Genomic DNA, 21,676 nt, shown 5'->3' with positions numbered 1-21,676 from the left:
ACTATGTTGCCCAAGCTGGTCTTGAATACCTAGGCTCAAGTGATTCACCCAGCTCGGCCCCGCAAAGTGCTGGTATTACAGGCATGAGCCACTGCACCTGGCCTGCCCTTTTTTAAATAAGTAGGAGACGTAAACTCTGAAATAATGATAAAATGTATAGTAAATACATAAACCAGTAACATAGGCATTTATTATCATCATCAAGTATTATGTATGATACATCGTTGTATGTGCTATACTTTTTAGGACTGTCAGTGCAGTAGATTTAGAACAGCACCAGCACAAACGTGAATAATGAGTTATTTAGGTATTTAGTTTCTTTTTTTTATTATTATACTTAAAGTTCTAGGGTACATGTGCACAATGTGCAGGTTTGTTACATATGTATACGTGTGCCATGTTGGTGTGCTGCACCCATTAACTCATCATTTACAGTAGGTATATCTCCTGATGCTATCCCTCCAACCTCCCGCCACCCCACGACAGGCCCCAGTGTGTGATGTTCCCCTTCCTGTGTCCAAGTGTTCTCATTGTTCAATTCCCACCTAAGAGTGAGAACATGCGGTGTTTGGTTTTCTGTTCTTGCGATAGTTTGCTGAGAATGATGGTTTCCAGCTTCATCCATGTCCCTACAAAAGACATGAACTCATCCTTTTTTATGGCTGCATAGTATTCCATGGTGTATATGTGCCACATTTTCTTAATCCAGTCTATCATTGATGGACATTTGGGTTGGTTCCAAGTCTTTGCTATTGTGAATAGTGCCGCAATAAACATACGTGTGCATGTGTCTTTATAGCAGCATGATTTATAATCCTTTGGGATGGCTGGGTCAAATGGTATTTCTAGTTCTAGATCCTTGAGGAATCGCCATACATTGTAGTATTTAGTTTCTTTCGACAATGTTTTATAGTTTCAGTGTACAAGTCTTGCTTCATTTGGTTAAATATACTCTGAAGTATCTTAATTTTTTTAATGCTATTGTAAATGGTGACTGCACCATTGTACTCCAGCCTGAGTGACAGAGCAAGACCCTGTCTGGAAAGAAAAAAAAAAAAAGGAAAGTTAAAAGGTTTTGTGTTTTTTTTTTGTTTTTTTTTTTTTTGAGACAGAGTCTCTCTCTGTTGCCCAAGCTGGAGTGCAGTGGCACTATCTCAGCTCACTGCAACCTCTCCACCTCCTGGGTTCAAAAGATTCTCCTGCCTCAGCCTCCCAAGTAGCTGGGACTACAAGCACATGCCACCACGCCCGGCTAATTTTTGTATTTTCAGTAGAGACGGGGTTTCGCCATGTTGACCAGGCTGGTCTCGAATTCCTGACCTCAGGTGATCTGCCCACCTCAGCCTCCCAAAGTACTAGGATTACGGGCATGAGCCACTGCGCCTGGCCTAGAAAAGTTAAAAGTTTGTAAAGGAAAAAAGTTACAGTAAACTAAAATTAATATATTGTTGAAGAAAAATATTTTTTATAAACATTGTAGCCTAAGTGTATAGTGTTTATAAAGCCTACAGTAGTGTACAATAACATACTAGGCCTTCACACTCACTCACCACTCACCCATTGACTCATGCAGAGAAACTTTCAGACCTCCAAGATCCATGCATGGTAAGTGCCTATACAGGTATACCATTTTTTTCATCTTTCATACTATATTTTTACTGTACCTTTTCTATGTTTACATACATAAATACTTACCATTGTGTTACAATTGTCTACAGTATTCCATACAGTAACATGCTGTACAGGTTTATAGCCCAGGAGCAACAGGCTATATCATATAGTCTAGATGTGTGGTAGGCTATACCACCTAGGTTTGTGTAAGTACACACTCTATGATGTTTGCACAACAATGAAGTTGCCTAACATATCCCAGAGTGTATCCTTGTCACTAAGCAAGGCATAACTGTATGCTGAATCTACAGGTAAATTCAGAGAGTGTGACAACTTCAAGATATTATTAGGTGTTCCTTATCTCCATATTTATGTTTCCTTTAATGCTTTTCAATATACTTTTCTTGTTTTCTCCATTAAAGGCCTTGCTGGCCAGGCCCAGTGGCTCATGTCTGTATTTCCAACACTTTGGGAGTCCAAGGCGAGAGAATCGCTTGAGTCCAGAAGTTCAGGACCAGCCTGGCAACAAGATGAAACCCCGTCTCCACAAAAATACAAAAAAAAAAAAAAAATTAGCTGGGCATGGTGGTGTGTGCCTGTGGTCCCAGCTACACAGGCTGAGGTGGGAGGATCAGTTGAGCCCGGGAGGCAGAGGTTGCAGTGAGCTGAGATTGCACCACTGCACTCCAGCCTGGGTGACTGAGCAAGATCTTGTCTCAAAAAAAATTAAAAATAAAGGCCTTGTTATTGCAAACGGTTTAAATTCTTTGAATTGGGGCCGGGGGTGGGGGGTTGTTTTTTGTTTGTTTTTTTGAGACAGGGTCTCACTCTGTCACCCAGACTGGAGTGCAGTGGTATGATCATAGCTCACTACAGCCTTGATCTCCTGCACTCAAACCTGAATCATGTTTTCTAAAGATGACTGGTGTGGCCAGGCGTGGTGGCTCATGCCTGTAATCCTAGCACTTTGGAAGGGCTAGGTGAAAGGATCACTTGAGCTCAGGAGTTCAAGACCAGCCTGGGCAACATAGTGAGACCTTGTCTCTAAAAAAATATAAAGATGAAGCCAGGCAGGGTGGCTCATGCCTGTAATCCCAACACTTTGGGAGGCCGAGGCAGGCGGATCATCTGAGGTCAGGAGCTCGAGATCAGCCTGGTGAAATCCCATCTTTACTAAAAATACAAAAATTAGCCAGGCGTGGTGGTGCATGCCTGTAATCCCAGCTACTCAGGAGGCTGAGGCAGGAGAATCACTTGAACCTGGGAGGCGGAGGTTGCAGTGAACCGAGACCGCACCATTGCACTCCAGCATGGGCAACAGAGTGAGACTGTCTCAACAAAAAAATAAAATAAAATGAAATAGATGACTAGTGCTTAGAAAGACAACAGATTATATACATTGATCTTACATTTGCCAACTTGCTATATACTCAGAGTATTTTTAATCATCTCTCTGCAGACAACTTTTTTTCTTTTTTTTTTTTTTTTTTTGAGACAGGGTCTCACTCCATCACCCAAGTTGGAGTGTGACAGCGCAACCTCTGCTCACTGCGGCCTTGACTGCCCAGGCTCACGAGATCCTTCCACCTCAGCCTCACAAGTAGATGGGACTACAGATGTATGGCACTTTGCCTGGCTAATTTTTGTATTTTTTATAGAAATGGGGTTTTGCCATGTGCCCAGGCTGGTCTCGAATTTCTGGGAGGCTGAGGTGGGCAGATCGCTTGAGCCTAGAAGGTCAAGGCTTGAGTGAGCTGTAATCACACCACTGCACTCCAGCCTGGGCATCAGAATAGGACTCTGTCTCCAAACAAATAAAATAAAATAAAATAACAAAAAAAACCCCTCAAAATCCAACTTATCTTTGTCTTTTATCAGGAGAATTTAGGCAATTTTCACTTCCTGTAATTATTAAAATATCTGGCCGTTTCTTTATTTTTTTGGTCGGGGGCGCAGCTTTTATGTGTTCCACACTTACCACTCTTTACTCTCCAGTACTTTATTACCCTTTTTGGGTCTGATTCAATTTGTTTACAATGGTTGGTTTTAATTTTCCACTTTCTCTCATTTGCAGGTTTGAAAGTGATAGTGTTTTGCTTATTTTAGCATTTGTTCATTAAATTTCACCATGCATATTTCTTAACGTATCTTCAGAAAAACAAACATTTTAGAACAGAAGTCTAACTGCTAACTGACCTATGTGCTATTTTTCAGTATTATGTTTTATCCTTTTTACACGCAACAAGTATTACTCACCAAAGAAAATGTTTCTTTAGATTTACCTACAATCTTTTTTTTTTTTTTTTTGAGACGGAGTCTCGCTGTGTTGCCCAGGCTAGAGTGCAGTGGCGCGATCTCGGCTCACTACAAGCTCCACCTCCCAGGTTCACGCCATTCTCCTGCCTCAACCTCCCGAGTTGCTGGGACTACAGGCGCCCGCCACTACACCCGGCTAATTTTTTGTATTTTTAGTAGAGACAGGGTTTCTCCGTGTTAGCCAGGATGGTCTCAATCTCCTGACCTCGTGATCCACCGGCCTAGGCCTCCCAAAGTGCTTGGGATTACAGGTGTGAGCCATCACACCTAGCCTAGATTTACCTACATTCTTATCAATTTCCTCCCAGCACTATTGCGTCCCATTTTTCGCCAACTCAATAAATTATATCTCTATGGACTGGGCACGGTGGCTCACGCATGTATTCCCAGCACTTTGGGAGGCCGAGGTGGGCAGATCACTTGAGTCATGAGTTCGTGACCAGCCTGGCCACCATGGCAAAACCCAGTCTCTACTAAAAATACAAAAATTAGCTGGCATGGTGGCAACACAGCTATAATCCCAACTACTTGGGAGGCTGAGGCAGGAGGATCACTTGAACCCGGGAGGCGAAAGTTGCAGTGAGCCGAGATCATGCCACTGCACTCCAGCCTGGGCAACAGAGTGAGACTCCAACTCAAAAAAAAAAAAAAAAATATATATATATATATATATATATATATATATATATATAAAATACCAAATACAGGACAGAGTAGGTATGCTGTGTGACATAAGAGATGTCTCTCTCTCTCTCTCTCTCTCTCCATATACATATATATATATCTTTTTTTTTTTTTTGAGACGGAGTCTCCCTCTGTCGCCCAGGCTGGAGTGCAGTGGTGTGATCTCGGCTCACTGCAAGCTCTGCCTCCCGGGTTCACGCCATTCTCCTGCCTCAGCCTCCGGAATAGCTGGGACTACAGGTGCCTGACACCACACCCAGCTAATTTTTTGTATTTTTAGTAGAGATGGGGTTTCACCGTGTTGGCCAGGATGGTCTCGATCTCCTGACCTCATGATCCACCCGCCTCGGCCTCCCAAAGTGCTGGGATTACAGGTGTGAGCCACCGCGCCCAGCCTATATACCTCTTACGTATCAAACACCACTTTTTCTTATACTCCAAAACCAATCTAACAAATCCTGTTTGGAGAACACATTCAACAAACATCCAGAAACGAAACCCTTCACATGACCTCTCTAACGCTACTGAGCTAGTACAGGCGCCATCACTGTTGCGGGCCATTGCAGGATTTATTGCTGCCTGCTCCCCAGTCTGCCACCCCTCAGCTGGCATGTTCTTTTCATGGAAGCCAGAGAGAGGTGAGTCAGATCCCGTCACTTCTTTGCTCAAAATCCTCCAATGCCTAGAATATTCAGAAACTACATGGCTCACATTCTCCCTCACATCATTAAAATTTGTGTTCTGATTTTGACCCCAAAGGGGTTTAAAAACATTTGCTAAAATATCACACCACATTTTACTCTCCTCCAAAACAAAAGTATAAACTTCCTCACAGTAGGATCATTATATTTTCCACAGGTCTATCCCCAGCTGTAAACCTAACTGGCATGTAAATTAATAAAAAACTTCATACTTGTTGAATGAATAAATGATACACAATTAAAAGAAGACAATAGAAAGGGAGTAAATAAGAAAAAGATCTAAAATGAGATAGGCAAGAATTAGATTTTTGTAAATGCTGAGAATAATAACTCTGTCTAAAAAATTCAAGTGAAAACCCAAGAACACTCAGCTATGAGGTCATTACTTGGAAGTGTATTATATGTATCTAAGGAAAACAGACCGATTATTCTAGGCCACTTTTACAGTGGTGCCTCTAAAAAATAAAATTCCCCCATGACACGAGTTTACCTATGTAAAGAAACCTTCACATGTACCCCACTGAACCTAAAAGTCTTAAAAAAAGACCCCCAAAGAGCTCTCTAGCTCTCTCTCTCCACTATGTGAGGACGTAACGTGACATTGGCAGTCCGCAACCTGGAAGAGAGCCCTCACCAGAATCTGACCATGCTAGCACCCTGGTCTTGGACTTCTAGCCCCCAAAACTGGGAGAAATAAATTTCAGTTGTTTGTAACCCAAAAAATAAATAAATAAATGAAATGAAATATAAAATTCCTTTAAAATAGCAAAGAGCAGACACCTGAATGGACAGGGACCAATCTCACTAGGCTTACAGTGGGTAGGTACTCACTACTCACCAAAGTGGCTTTGGTTTGAGGACTCTTCCTCTAATATCCATGCCTCCTCTCCTTGCTCCAACTTGAAGACCACCTTTGGCTTGCTAATGCAATACCCTGTGAATGAGAAATGACTCAGGACTCAGCCAGGCTTATAGCTTCAAGGCTTCTGAAGAAAAAGGTGCAGTTTTAGGAGCTGTAGTCAATAGTTCCATTTAAGCTTTTCACTAGGAGAGGGGAAAAAAGTTTCCAGTGACCAAAAAAGGTCACCTCATACCTATAGCCCAGGGTCTCCTTTGAACCCTAAATTTCAACCCTAAAAATAATTCATCTCTATAAAAGATCACGTATATCAACTGCTAAAAAAGAAATGAATGCTATTTGAAGTATATAAAACACAATCCTTACCCACTGAGATGAGGAGGCTGTAGTTCTCCAGCATTGCATTCATGTACAGGGTCCTCTCAATAGGGCCCAGATGCTGCCACTCCTCCTGGGTGAAGGCCACAGTCACATCCTTGAGCGACACTGATCCCTGAAAAAGTACATCTGTGTTCATTTTACAGTGACTACAACAAACACTATGCAATGTTTGGGATCTAATATCTTGTCATGTTCACTGTTGACTCCCAAAGAAAAAATGTCACACAGCATACCTACTCTGTCCTTTATTTGGCATTATATCCTGTGGGAGAACAAATCACAAAAGTACCCTAACCATGTATTAATTTATTGATTTGTGAGAAAAAAAAATCTAAAGTTCCCCAATGTGCTGGAACTGTCTCATGTTCTGGGGATATAAAAATTAATACTTTAAAACACTGCTCTCAAAGGGTTAATTATATCATTGAAAGACATAGTTAAAAAATATGTCTGCAATAAGGTTTTGCAGAATAAATGCAAGAAGAATCTAAAAGGTAATGGCCACACCCGGGAAAGTGTTCAATTCTGTTTTGCTACCTTACGAAATTAAAGCATTGAGTCCTCACACGTCAATAATGTATCATGGGGCTGGGCACGGTGGCTCACACCTGTAATCCCAGCACATTGAGAGCCCCAGGCAGGCAGATCACCTGAGGTCAGGAACTGAAGACCAGCCTGGCCAACATGGTGAAACCCCATCTCTACTAAAACTATAAAAATTAGCTGGGTGTGGTGGCATACACCTGTAATCCCAGCTACTCAGGAGGCTGAGGTGGGAGAATCGCTTTAACCTGGGAGGCGGAGGTTGCAGTGAGCTGAGATCATGCCATCGTACTCCAAACTGGGAGACAGAGCAAGACTCCATCTCTAATAATAATAATAACAATGTATTATGGGCCAAAGACAAAGCAAAAAAAAAAAGCCTGGGGACACTGAAAACACAGGGCAGGTTAATAGAACTACAAATAGTACTGTTTGTTGGTGAAAGGATAGAGCTATATTAAGATACAGATGCAGAAGCAAAATCAAGAGCTAGATGATTATAAGTAATTTGGGATGAATTACTTTCCCTAAATATTTTATCGTAAGTTAAACATATGTATTATAAAGTTTCTTTTTTGTGAGTGTAAATAATGTAAACAGCTATGCTAGTATTTTCTTCCAGCGTGCTGATTTTTTCTTTTTTTTTTTTTTGAGATGGAGTCTCACTCTGCTGCCCAGGCTGGAGTGCAGTGGTGTGATCTCAGCTCACTGCAACCTCCGCCTCCCAGGTCCAAGTGATTCTCCTGCCTCAGCCTCCTGAGTAGATGAGATTACAGGCGCGCATCACCATACCCAGCTTTTTTTTTTTTTTTTTTTTTTTTTGTATTTTTAGTAGAGACGGGGTTTTACCATGTTGGCCAGGCTGGTCTCAAACTCCTGACCTCAAGTGCTGGGCTTACAGGCGTGAGCCACCACGCTCAGCCTCAAGTGTACTGATTTTCTTAAGCACTCCCTAAGGTATATCTCGAACCCACCACTTCAAGATCACAGTTGTGGGTAACAGGGAGCCAATAAAGAGGTGAAGTAAGCACTAGAGTTAGATGTCCAGGTTTGCATCTTAGGGGCAGTGATTTTAAGAAGAGCGGAGAAGGGCTTAAGAGGAAATGCAGGGCAAAGACCAGAGGGCAGGATGACCACCCACATTCAGGTGTAAGAACGGGCAGGAGTTGGCAAGCAATTCACAGCCAAATCTGGCCTGCCCCATTCTGTACAGGAACCAGGAATGGTTGTTACATTTTTTACATTTTCAAATGGTTAGGAAAAAATCAAAAGAATATTTTGGGACACATATATGTAAAAATTATACAAAATCCAAATTTCAGTGTCCATAAATAAAATTTTATAAGAACACAAGCATGCGTGTTTGTGTATTGTCTAAGCTGCTTTCACATGACGGCAGGGACAAGTAGTCACCACAGACTGTATGTGGCACTCTCACTGCTGCCCAGCACACTGCAAATCACAAGACATGGATTCAGTTATAACTTCGCTGCATTTCAAGTGCCAGGCCTAATGCCATCTTGTGACATTTTATTTTAGTTAGTTTTTTTTTTTTTTTTTTTGAGATGGAGTCTTGTTCTGTCGCCTAGGCTGGAGTGCAGTGGCACAATCTTGGCTGACTACATCCTCCGCCTCCCAGGTTCAAGCCATTCTCCTGCCTTAGCCTCCCAAAGGACTGGGATTACAGGCATGAGCCAACGTGCCTGGCCTATTTTAGCTTTTTATTACCAGTGCATATCATGTCAAAACAAGAGAAATGGGCTTTGAGTGTCAGATTTTTAAGGCACAGTGGAGTGTGGGTAGTTTTCTTATCTAATTAGCTGGAATATTTCATCACAGCTTATTTGGAAGCCATATATCTTTTTTTTTTTTTTGAGGAAGGGTCTTGCTCTGTCTCCCAGGCTGTCCAGTGGCACAATCATGGCTCACTGCATCCTCGACCTCCCAGGCTCAAGTGATCCTCCTACCTCAACCTCCCAAGTAGCTGGGACTACAAGCACGCATCACCACACCTGGATATTTTTACTGTTTGTAGAGACAGGGTTTCGCCATGTCGCCCAGGCTGATCTGAACTCCTAGTCTCAGGCAATCCACCCACCTCAGCCTCCCAGGGTGCTGGGATTACAGGTGTGAGCCATCACGCCAGGCTGTTAGCCATATTTTTGAAAAGAGCTCAAATACAAAGAGAATAAAGCAGTGGTTACCACAGGTGTTGGAGGGGTGGTAAAGGAAATGGGGAAATGTAGGTCAAAGGATACAAACTCTTAAATATGTAGGATGAACACCATTAGAGTTTTTTTGTTGTTGTTGTTTGTTTGTTTTTGAGAAGGAGTTTCGCTCTTGTTGCCTGGGCTGGAGTGCAATGGGGCAATCTCAGCTCACCGCAACCTCTGCCTCCCAGGTTCAAGGAATTCTCCTGCCTCAGCCACCTGAGTAGCTGGGATTACAGGCATGCAACACCACACTTAGCTAATTTTGTATTTTTAGTACAGACGGGGTTTCTCCATGTTGGTCAGGCTGGTCTCAAACTGCTGACCTCAGGTGATCCGCCCGCCTTGGCCTCCAAAAGTGCTGGGATTACAGGCATGAGCCACCACGCCTGGCCTGAACACCTTTAGAGTTCTAATGTACAATATAAGGACTAAAATTAGTAAAATTCTATTAGGGATTTTTATTAAGTAAATTGTAGCTGCTCTTGTCACAACAAAAGCAACTATGTGAGATGACAGATCCATTAATCTGCTTCACTAAACACTTTACTATCTATATATATCCCATAATATGTTGTAAGCCTCAAAAATACACATTAAATTTATTTTTAAAAAATAAAATCATGACTTTGGGAGGCGGCCGAGGCCGGCGGATCACGAGGTCAGGAAATTGAAATCATTCTGGCTAACATGGTGAAACCCCATCTCTACTAAAAAAATACAAAAAAATTAGCCGGGCGTGGTGGCAGGTGCCTGTAGTCCCAGCTACTTGGGAGGCTGAGGCAGGAGAATGGCATGAACCCAGGAGGTGGCGCTTGCAGTGAGCCAAGATCACGCCACTACACTCCAGCCTGGGCGATAGAGCAAGACTCCATCTCAAAATAAAATAAAATAAAATAAAATAAAATAAAAAAATAAAATCATGTTTGTGGACTGATATCAGTAACTGGTAGCACCTATGTGAAACACATTTTCAAAGATGAAATATGTGAAATCTCATTACAATTCAACATTAGCAAATGATGATTTGCAATAGATTTTGATGACATAGAATAATTACGAAGAACCTCAATTAAGCAAAATGTTAACCACCCCAAAAGAACTCCACTTTTCTCATTAGTAGACCTGTATTGCAAAACACTATAACACAATTATGATTATATTTTGAATTTCATCAACAAAAATTGGTGGTAGCCTGGGCAATGTGGCAAAACCCCATCTTCACAGAAATTTTTTAAAATTAGCAGCTCATGGCGGGATGTGGCAGCGTGGTGGCTGTGTGGTCCCAGCTACTCAGGAGGCTGACGTGGAAGAATCACTTGAACCTCCTAGGAGGTCTAGGCTACAGTGAGCCATGATCACACCATTGCACTTCAGCCTGGCGACAGAGTGAGGCCAAAGACCTCATATCAAAACAAGCAAACAAAATAAAACAAAACAAAAAAAAATTGGTGGAAATTTCTTCTGTCTCTTGCTCAGTAAGTCCTATATATATCCTTGATTTTATTTCTTGGTCCACAAGGCATAAAATATTCGCTATCTGGCTCTTTACAAAAGATGTTAGCTAACTCCTGGAAAGAACTGATCCTACAAAATAAGACATTAAGAGATATTGGTCCCAAATTCATGGTGCAAAAGAAAGATGGGGAAATTATCTCCCAGAGTTTCTTTATGAGCCTCCAGGTAAATCCAGGTGCCATTTGCAAAGACTGGGAAGTGCAAAGAAAGAGGCTGGGCAAAAGGTAAGGGCTAGAGGGGTCTCGGACATGTTGTGCTTGAAGTGTCTGTGGAACGGGCAGGCAGGGATCTTCAGGAGGCAGCTGGATGAGTGGTTCTGGCACTCAGAAGGGAAGCCCGTAATGAAGCTGAGGACTGCGGAGTCACTGGCATGTTGGTGGCTGCTGAAACCAGCAGTGAATCAGATGGCTCCCAAGGAAAGGCAAAAGTACTGGGGCCAGGTCTGAGGGAACCCACACAGGTGCCTAGAGAACAGGACACAAAGAATAAGAATAAAATTCTCTGAAACATAACAATAAAATTAGCAACCTGCACTAAATATAGAGTTATTCACTTATGGAAAATGAATAAAAAATGAAGTAGAGGCTGGGCATGGTGGTTCACGGGCCTGTAATCCCAGTACTTTGGGAGGCTGAGGCGGGTGGATCACCTGAGGTGAGGAGTTCGAGACCATCCTGACCAACATGGTGAAACCCTGTCTCTACTAAAAATACAAAAATTAAAAATTAGCCAGGCATAGTGGCACATGTCTGTAGTCCCAGCTACTCAGGAGGCTGAGGCAGGAGAATCACTTGAACCTGGGAGGTGGAGGTAGCAGTGAGCCGAGATCATGCCCCTGGGAGACAGAGTGAGACTCTGTCTCAAAAAAAAAAAAAAAAAAAAAAAAAGGCCAGGCATGGTGACTCATGCCTATAATCCCAGCACTTTGGGAGTCCGAGGCGGGCAGATCACCTGAGGTTGGGAGTTCGAGACCAGCCTGACCAACATGGAGAAACCCCATCTCTATTAAAAATACAAAATTAGTCAAGCATAGAGATGCATGCCTGTAATCCCAGCTACTCAGGAGGCTGAGGCAGGGGAATAGCTTGAACCTGGGAGGCAGAGGTTGTGGTGAGCTGAGATCATGCCATTGCACTCCAGCCTGTGCAACAAGAGTGAAATTCTATCTCAAAAAAAAAAAAAAAATTAGCCGGGCGTGGTGGCGGGCACCTGTAATCCCAGCTACTTGGGAGGCTAAGGCAGGAGAACTGCTTGAACCCAGAAGGTGGAGGTTGCAGTGAGCCAAGATTGTGCCATTGCACTCCAGCCCGTGCAACAAGAGCGAAACTCCATCTCATAAAAAAAAAAAAAAGTAGAGCTACTTCAGGAAAACTCAGGCTATAACAGTAAGAACTAAGATAAGCAAAACAACTGAATATGGGGGGAAAATCACAAGAAGAAATGGGAGAAAATCTGTTTGTTTGTTTTATTTATTTTCTTTTTGTTTTGTTTTGTTTGAGACAGGGTCTTGGTCTGTTGCCCAGGCTGGATTACAGTGGCACGATCTCAGCTCACTGCAACCTCCAGCTCACGAGGCCAAGCAATTCTCCTGCCTCAGCCTCTCGAGTAGCTGGGATTACAGGCATCTGCCACCACACTGGCTAATTTTTGTATTTTTAGTAGAGATGGGGTTTCATCATGTTGCCCAGGCTGGTCTCAAACTCCTGACCTCAGGCGATCCACCCGCCTTTGGCCTCTCAAAGTGCTGGGATTATAGGCATGAGCCACCGCGCCGGCCTCAATCCTTCTACTTTTAAGCTATTTCTGTCTTTATATTAATATGAGTTTCTTGTCTGTAGTATACAAATGGGCATTGCTTTTTTTAAAATCCAATTTGGCAACATCTGCCTTTGGATATTTGGGACATTTGTATGTAACGTGAATACTGATGTGACTGTTTAAGTCTATAACCTATTTGTTTCTATTTTTCTTCTTGTTCCAGCTGTTCCTTGATCTTTTTTCTCTTTTTAAGCCTTCTATTGGATTTAGTATTTTTTATGATTCCTCCTTCAGGACTTTGCTCCAATGTACCTTTCTCAATGAAACTAAATTTATGCCTAATTTATCATTTTTGACATTACAAGTATTCCCATTTGTCTTCCATTTCTATTTGGAACTTGTTATTGGCTAACATGTTTAACATTTGTATCTAGGCCAGGCGTGGTGGCTCACGCCTGTAATCCCAACACTTTGGGAGGCGGAGGCGGGCAGATCACCTGAGGTCAGGAGTTCGAGATCAGCCTGGCCAACATGGTAAAACCCCATCTCTACTAAAAATACAAAAATTAGCCAGGCTTGGTGGCTGGCGCCTATAAACTGAGCTACTCAGGAGCCTGAGACATGGGAATTGCTTGAACCCAGGAGGTGGAGGTTGCAGTGAGCCAAGATCGCACCATTGCACTCCAGCCAGGGCGACAGAGCGAGACTCCATCTCAAAAAATAAATAAATGAAAATAAATAAATAAGTAAATAAATAAATAAATAAATAAATAAATGTGTATCTAATTACCTGTTAGCTAGTGACTTTTAAAATTTTTTTCACTTTTTTAGAAATGGAGTCTTTCTATGTTGGCCAGGTTGGTCTTGAACTCCTGGCCTCAAGCAATCCTCCTTCCTTGGCATGAGCCACTGCACCCAGCCTAGTGACTTTCATATAATTCTGTATTCAAGTTATATACATTGATGTAGTATCTCCAAGAAGTTGGGGAGTGTTTTTGTTTTGTTTTTTCTTTTTGAGCCAGGGTCTGTCTCTGTTGCCTGGGCTGGTGTGATCACTGTTCACCACACCATTGACCTCCTGGGCTCAGGTGATTCTTCCAAGTAGCCAGGACTACACGCATAGGCCACCATACCCAGCTAATTTTTCATATTTTTTTTGTAAAGACAGGATTTTGCCGTATCGCCCAGGCTGGTCTCAAACTCCTGGCCTCAAGCGATCCTCTCACCTCATTCTCCCAAAGTGCTGGGATTACAGGAGTAAGCCACCACTCCCGGCCTCCAGTAAGTTTCTTATTGTTGAAGTAGCCATACTTTCTTTGATATAAACCCTACTTGGTCAGTCACTTATTCAGTGAATATATATTGAGCATCTGCTGCTACAGTGTTGGAAAGATTGTTGTGAACAAAATTACTACTTTCATGGAGAGGATATTCTAATAGAACATGCTGTATTTATTCTTTGGTATAATCCTCGATGTAGTCTCCCTATATTTTTTGTTATTTTCATTTGTTGTGTTACAAGATTTTGTTATTAGGTGTACTTTCTCAAAGCTGTTTATATTTTTGCTTTATTACCTTGCTTCCTTATTAATGCCAGCTTTAGATTTAATCACTTTTATGACCAGTTGCAACAAACTGCTTTTAGTTTTACACTTAGCTTTGCTCCTTATTATGTTTTAATTATATTCATTTATGATTTTATCCTAATCTTGTCCTGCTTCACCTTTTTTCCAGTTTCTTTGAGCAAATATATAATTCATAATTATTTTCAGTTTAGTTTTAAAAATAAGTTACAGTATTCTGCAATAAATTTACTTGTTGCCCTAAAGTTGTCATGTATTCTCCTTACAATTTATTCCAGGTAATTAATAATTAGGATTTTGATATTTAAGTCCAAAGTTTTATTTAAGGGATGATTTCTTTTATGATTACATATCATAAGTAATTTATCTATTCCTTTCAGTTTTAAAGTTCACAATTAAGGATGTAATATCTTGAAATTCTACTTTTTTTTTTTTTTTGAGACAGGGTCTCGCTCTGTCACCCAGGCTGGAATGCAGTGGAGCCATCTTGGCTCACTCCGAACTCCGCCTCCCTGTTTAAGCAATTCTCCTGCCTCAGCCTGAGTAGCTGGGACTATAGGCGCCTGCCACCATGCCCGGCTAATTTTTTTTTTTTTTCGTATTTTTGGTAGAGGCGGAGTTTTGCCAAGTTGGCCAGGCTGGTCTCGAACTCCTGACCTCAGGTGATCCACCCACCTTGGCCTCCCAAAGTGCTGGGAATAAAGGCGTGGGCCACTGCGCCCGGCCTCAAAATTCTACTTCTAACAAATTTCTACTTTTTAGTATTAAAAATGTTCGGGCCGGGCACAGTGGCTCACGCCTGTAATCCCAGTACTTTGGGAGGCCCAGGCCGAGGGATCACCTGAAGTCGGAAGATGGACAGCATCCTGGCTAACACAGTGAAACCCCACCTCTACTAAAAAAAAATACAAAAAAATTAGCCAAGCGTGATGGCACATGCCTGTAATCCCAGCTACTCGGGAGGCTGAGGCAGGAGAATTTCCTGAACCCGGGAGGCAGAGTCTATAGTGAGCGGAGATGGCGCCATTGCACTCCAGCCTGGGCAACAAGAGCAAAACTCCATCTCAAAAAAAAAAAAGAAAAAAATTTTTCTGGGCCGGGCATGGTGGCTCACGCCTGTAATCCCAGCACTTTGGGAGGCAGAGGCAGGCAGATCACAAGGTCAGGAAATCGAGACCATCCTGGCTAATACGATGGAACCCCATCTCATTTAAAAACACAAAAAATTAGCCAGGCATGGTCGCACGCGCCTGTAATCCCAGCTAACCGGGAGGCTGAGGCAGGAGAATCACTTGATCCTGGAAGGCGGAGGTTGCAGTGAGCTGAGATCGTGCCACTGCACTCCAGCCTGGGTGATAGAGCAAGACTCTGCCTCAAAAAAAAAAAAAAAAAAAAAAAAAAAAAAAAAAATTCTTAGTGACCAGAATATGATCTAATGATGAAAAATGAGTGATGAAAAATTTGTTGACCTAGATCCCATAATAGGCATGGCACTTAATCTTTTTACTTCAGTTTTATTTTGGGAAAACAATGATATCTATGTTACACGTTTGCTGTTGAGATTAGATTATATAAGTTTAAGATATTTAGAAAACCACTGACACAGAATAAATACCACTGAATTTTAGGTATGATTATCTCTTCAATCTTTGCAATTTTTCCTTGAAGAATAAAATATTCCATTGGGCAGAATACAGGCTAGCTAGCTATCTTTCCTTATTTTTAATCTCTTTGATCTGTCATAAGCTGAAAGAGGTTTCTTGCCTCTCTTAATAGTTGTCTATAATCAAGGTAGCAGCTGCTTTTCTATTTGGCTATATAAAAAGATGACTTTTATCCTCTTGCCTAATTTTGCTATTTACCATTGTGTGATATCTATTTTCATACCATTACGGGTACAAGTTCCACTTTGATATAAATAAAGATGCTCTTATTTGCCTTTTAATTGCTTTTGCCAAAAATATTTTGCCCATTTCTTTGGTTTCCTTCCTTCATCTCTTTTAGACTTTTTTTTCTTTTTTTTTTGAGAAGGAGTTTCACTCTTGTTGCCCAGGCTGTAGTGCTATGGCGCAATCTTGGCTCACCGCAACCTCCGCCTCCCAGGTTCAAGCGATTCTCCTGCCTCAGCCTCCCAAGTAGCTGGGATTACAAGCATGCACCACCACGCCAGGCTAATTTTGTATTTTTAGTGGAGACGAAGTTTTTCCATGTTGGTCAGGCTGGTCTCGAACTCCCAACCTCAGGTGATCCGCCCCCCTCGGCCTCCCAAAGTGCTGGGATTACAGGTGTGAGCCACCCTGCCCAGCCTTTTAGATTTCTTAAAAGCATATTTTTAAGAAACAATATGGCTGTATTTTGGTTTTTTAAACCAGTATGATAGTCTGTCTTGGATAAGAAATTCAGCCATTCATATTTTTTGTAATGTGTGTATTTTGGTTTTGCTCTGAATCTTGGTTTATCAACTATTATATTAATGTTTGAACATAACATATCCATTTCAATTTATACCATTAATCACACTTTCTCAGTTCCTTTACCTCTTCTGGTTTGTTCAGAAAAGAAAGGTCTGAAATGTGAAATAGAATTACAGGCACAAATGCCAGAGAGTATAATTGTGAACTGTCTATACTACCCCATAAATACAGCCTAAATGGGGAAAAAAATGATTTACTGAAATAGTCTGAAGATGCACTTGATTTCTTCCTCCAGATACTCTACATTTTATCCCTGTATCAAGCAGCAACACCAGAAAATGGCCTAGAGCAGTGCTGCCCAATTTGGTAGCCACTAGCCACATGTGGCAACTAAGCACTTAAAATGTTACTATGTGACTTATGAAACATATTTTAATTATATTTCAATATCCACATATGGCTAGTGCTTACTCTACTAATCTACATACTATACTAGACTACAATATTTTGATTCTCTGAAAACCTATATTCACTGAGTTTTCTTATAGCTCTTGAGTCCTTTGTTCCCACTGAAGAACTATTGAAGGAGGCTGAATTTCTTTTATTGAAGTTATTGGAAGGTTGTACATTTCATCGCCCATACAGAGTGCAAAAAGAGAACAATTTTAGACTCACTGCCAGGAAGTCTTCATGCCCCATTCATAATCAATATGTTTTTTCTTTATGGAAATGTAAATCATGTGACAGATGTCTGCATTGTGCAATGGCTATCAAAAAGATTCAAATTTACAGCTCAATTTTGATAACTATGAAAGACCATAAAACTTGTACTTACCTATGTATTAAATCATGCTTTCAGTCTGCTATTGTCTATTTTCCTGTTGATTTCTATATTTCCATTCTAATGAGCCTTAAAAGCCTCATACATTGCATTATAAATAAAGCTGATAATAACAACTAAACAACTCACCTGGGATCTGTTCATTTTCTACTGGTCTTGGAAAAATGTGAAGAGTAAAGGTAATGCTGGGAAAGAGGAGGTAAGAATAAAGTTAGGAGAAATCTGGCCCGCCTTGCTGTTCCTGGATCCAACTTCCTAAAATGCTACACAGAAGAGACCATTTGAACAATGTGGAGACATCTCTATGACCAGATTGTGTTGAGCTTAGACATGCAATTTTTCACTGGGTGAAAGTAAACACATGTATCCCAATGATTAACAATTTATGTCGCTAACACAAAAAAAATTAAAATACAAACAATTTATAAATGACAGGATCCTAATATAGAAAGCATCTTCATTAAAACTGATGTGGTAGGAAACACTCACGTTATGCTGTTTATCTGTTTTCCTATGAATATATACTGGGAATATTGTTGAACAATTCACAGAAACTCTAAAAAAGAGAATGAATGCTTCAGTACAAGATTTTTTTTAATATTTGTTCTAATTTGATTACAGTTTCACAATCTTTTGATAAGACTTGTTTCAGCTATGCAAAGAAATAAAGAAATCATGAAACTTTTTTTTTTTGAAATAGAGTCTTGCCCCGTCGCCCAGGCTGGCATGCAGTGGCACGATCTCGGCTCACTGCAACCTCCACCTCCCAGGTTCAAGCAATTCTCCTGCCTCAGCCTCTCGAGTAGCTGAGATTACAGGTGCCCGCCACCACGCCTGGCTAATTTTTTGTATTTTTAGTAGAGACAGGGTTTCCCCATGTTGGCCAGGCTGGTCTCGAACTTCTGACCTCAGGTGATCCACCTGCCTCGGCCTCCCAGAGTGCTGGGATTACAGGTGTGAGCCACCGCGCCTGGAACAAATTTTTATCTTGATCAGTAACAAAGGAGTGACCTGTAATAATTCATTGATTCTCTCAGGCTCCATACATTTTATCTTTCAAATGAGGCAGAAATAGTTAAATACTGTATACTCTTCCTGCACTACCATCTTAGTGATTCTAAGGTGAGAATAAAGGCCAGGTGTGGTGGCTGACGCCTATAATCCCAGCACTTTGGGAGGCCAAAGCAGCCTGGCCAACATGGCGAAACCCTGTCTCTACTAAAAATACAAAAATTAGCTGGGCCTAGTGGCACACACCTGTAACCCCAGCTACTCAGGAGGCCGAGGCAGAAGAATCACTTGAAGCCAGGAGGCGGAGGTTGCAGGGAGGTGGAGGTTGCAGGGAGGCGGAGGTTGCAGTGAGCCGAGATCGTGCCACTGCACTCCAGCCTGGGCAGCAGAGTGAGACTCCATCTCAAAAAATTAATAAATAAAAATAAAATAAAATATAAATTATTGGTCAGGCATGGTGGCTCACACCTGTAATCCCAGCACTTTGGGAGGCCAAGGCGGGCAGATCACTTGAGGTCAGGAGTTCCAGACCACCCTGGCCAACATAGTGAAAATCTGTCTTTACAAAAAATACAAAAATTAGCTGAGCATGGTGACACATGCCTGTAGTCCCAGCTACTTGGGAGGCTGAGGTACAAGAATCACTTGAACCCAGGAGGAGGAGGTTGCAATGAACCAAGATTGTGCCACTGCACTCCAGCCTGGGCAACAGAGTGAGATTCTGATTCAAAAAAAAAAGAAGGGCTGGGCGTGGTGGCTGTAATCCCAACACTTTGGCAGGCCAAGGCGGGTGGACACCTGAGGTCAGGAGTTCAAGAGCAGCCTGACCAACATGGTGAAACCCCGTGTCTACTAAAAATACAAAATTAGCCAGGCATGGTGGCGCATGCCTGTAATCCCAGCTACTTGGGAGGCTGAGGCAGGAGAATTGCTTGAATCCAGGAAACAGAGGTTGCGGTGAGCCAAGATCATGCCATTGCGCTCCAGCCTGGGCAATAAGAGCGAAACTCTGTCTCAAAAAAGTAACAACAACAAAAGAAAAGAAGATAAAATATCAGTTATTTGCTGTTCAATGAAATATCACTTCTAGGCAAAAGATTTCTCATCTTTATTGGGTGTTCTCACCCCAACCTGGGTTGTTTCTGCTATGGAATGAGTCCAAGAAGGTGAAGGTTTCTGAGCCTTCAGGATGTTGACAAGGGTTTCCTCTATGTCGTCTCTCTGATGTTTAGTGAAGTTGGGATTCTGGTAAAAGGTTTCATTATATTCATAGGGTTGCTCCCCTGTGTGTGTTCTCTGATGTGTTGTGAGGGATGACTTCTGGTAGAAGGTTTTCCCACATTCACTACATGCATAGGGTTTCTCTCCTGTGTGGGTTCTCTGATGTACTGTGAGGGATGACTTGTGGTAGAACATATTCTCACATTCATTACATTCATAGGATTTCTCCCCTGTGTGAATTCTCTGATGTTCTCTAAGTTTTGACTTCACAGAGAAGGATTTTTGACATTCATTGCATTCAAAGGGTCTCTCTCCTGTGTGAGTTCACTGATGATTAATGAAGTTTGGCTTCTGGGAGAAAGTTTTCCCACATTCCTTACACTCATAGGGTTTCTCGCCAGTATGTATTCTCTGATGTACTTTTAGAGCTGACCTATCACCAAAGGCTTTCTGACATTCGTTACATCCATAGGGTTTCTCTCCTGTGTGTGTTCTCTGATGTACATGAAGATTTGACTTCTCACAGAAGTTTTTTCCACATTCATTACATTCATAGGTTTTGTCCCGTGTGTGTTCTTTGATGTACTGCAAGGCATGACCTATATCCAAAAGTTTTCCCACATTCAGTGCATTCATAGGGTTTCTCTCCTCTGTGTATCCTCTGATGTAGGATAAAAGAGGATTTATGGCTGAAGGTTTTCCCACATTCACTACATTCATAGAGTTTTTCTTGTGTATCTGTTTTCTGATATACAGAATGCTTTGGCTTACGGCAAAATGTACTAGCATACTGATTAATTTTATAGGCATTCTTTCCTATATGTGTTTCTTGATGTTGAGTGAAATTTGGCTTCTTGCAGAATACTTCCAAATCTCTATTACAGTCAAAAGTTTTCTCTCCTCTGTAACTTCATAGAATGAGGAGTGATTTCTTGCCAAAACTATTCTCACTCGCATTACACTCATAGTGTTCCATCTCCATAACCCTGTGGTGTTTATTTACAGGTGGCCTCTCACCGGACCTCCTCTCACATTCATTGAATTCATAGTGACTCTTCCTTATGTGAGTTCTCTGATGAACAATGAATATTGGTCTATCGGAAAAGGCTCTCACATGTTCATTATATTCACAGGGTCTCCCATGAGCACACTCTTACGGGTACTGAGGCTGCCTCTTCATGAAAAGCCTTCCCACACTGATTGTATTCAAAACACTGCTTAAGAGTGTGAATATACTGATGCCTAAATAAGTCCTCATTCTGAGAGATGGCTTTCCCATTTCCATCATATTCCAAAGGTTTCCCTCTGGCATAAGGATTCTCACGTTTCATACAGAGGAGAAATTTCCCATGTACATTACACTCAGCAGGGTTCCTTACAAAGGAGCTTCTATTACTAATAATTAATTCCAAAATATTATTCAAATTCACTCCAGATGAGTCACAGTTGCCACGTATTTTTCTTGATAGAATGGGGTTTGTGTCAAGAGAAAATGTTTTTCCTAATACACCATTTCTGTCCATAGTCAGTGTTTTGTTGTTGACAAAATCAACTTTCTGCAAATGCTGGTCTTGATTTTCCTGTCTCTTCTCCATCAGGTCATCATCTATGCAGCAGTCTAGAAATAAGAATAAGTTACCACAGATTAAAAATGTTAACATATTTCTCATGAAAAAGAGACATATTCACATGCTTTTTTTTTTTTTTTTTTGGCACAGTGTCTGGCTCTGTCACCCAGGCTGGATTGTGCAGTGGTGCGATCATGGCTCACTGCAGCCTCAACCTCCCGGGCTCAGGTGATGCTCCCACCTCAGCTTCTCGAGTAAATGGGATTACAAGTATGTACCACCATGCCTGGCTAATTTTTTGTATTTTTTGTAGAGATGGAGTTTTTTGCCATGTTACTCAGGCTGGTCTCAAACTCCTGTTGCCCAGACTGTAATGCAGTGGCAGCATCACAGCTCACTGCAGCCTTGACCTGGGCTCAAGAAATCCACCTGCCTCGGCTCCCAAAGTGCTGAGATC

At 41.7% G+C, this 21,676-nt stretch overlaps 2 protein-coding genes across 11 annotated transcripts in view; both read right to left on the bottom strand.

The window, feature by feature from the left end:
- Positions 1-252: 252 nt before the first annotated feature.
- On the bottom strand, positions 253-20,561 carry LOC129006885 (zinc finger protein 239-like; the record flags this gene model as incomplete). The annotated part of the gene is given in 8 exon segments (XM_054437121.2): positions 253-1,038; positions 6,151-6,246; positions 6,538-6,664; positions 9,108-11,287; positions 17,549-17,604; positions 17,909-17,975; positions 19,556-20,213; positions 20,215-20,561. Coding segments are annotated over 3 exon segments (1,050 nt in total), but the record flags the coding sequence as incomplete, so codon positions are not given.
- The window catches only part of ZNF487 (zinc finger protein 487), a 43,237-nt gene continuing 41,075 nt past the window's right edge, over positions 19,515-21,676 (bottom strand). For all 10 annotated transcript variants that reach the window (XM_054437120.2, XM_063669811.1, XM_063669813.1 and 7 more), the window contains one exon: positions 19,515-21,269. In XM_054437120.2, coding sequence (XP_054293095.2) covers positions 20,779-21,269 — 491 coding nt within the window. In that variant the 3' untranslated portion in view covers positions 19,515-20,778. The remainder of the gene's footprint in view (positions 21,270-21,676) is intronic.

This window comes from Pongo pygmaeus, chromosome 8, assembly GCF_028885625.2.
Source record: "Pongo pygmaeus isolate AG05252 chromosome 8, NHGRI_mPonPyg2-v2.0_pri, whole genome shotgun sequence".
Classification (NCBI taxonomy): domain Eukaryota; kingdom Metazoa; phylum Chordata; class Mammalia; order Primates; family Hominidae; genus Pongo; species Pongo pygmaeus.
The sequence above is the reverse complement of the archived record's forward strand: the minus strand, read 5'-3'. Positions and strand labels throughout refer to the sequence as shown.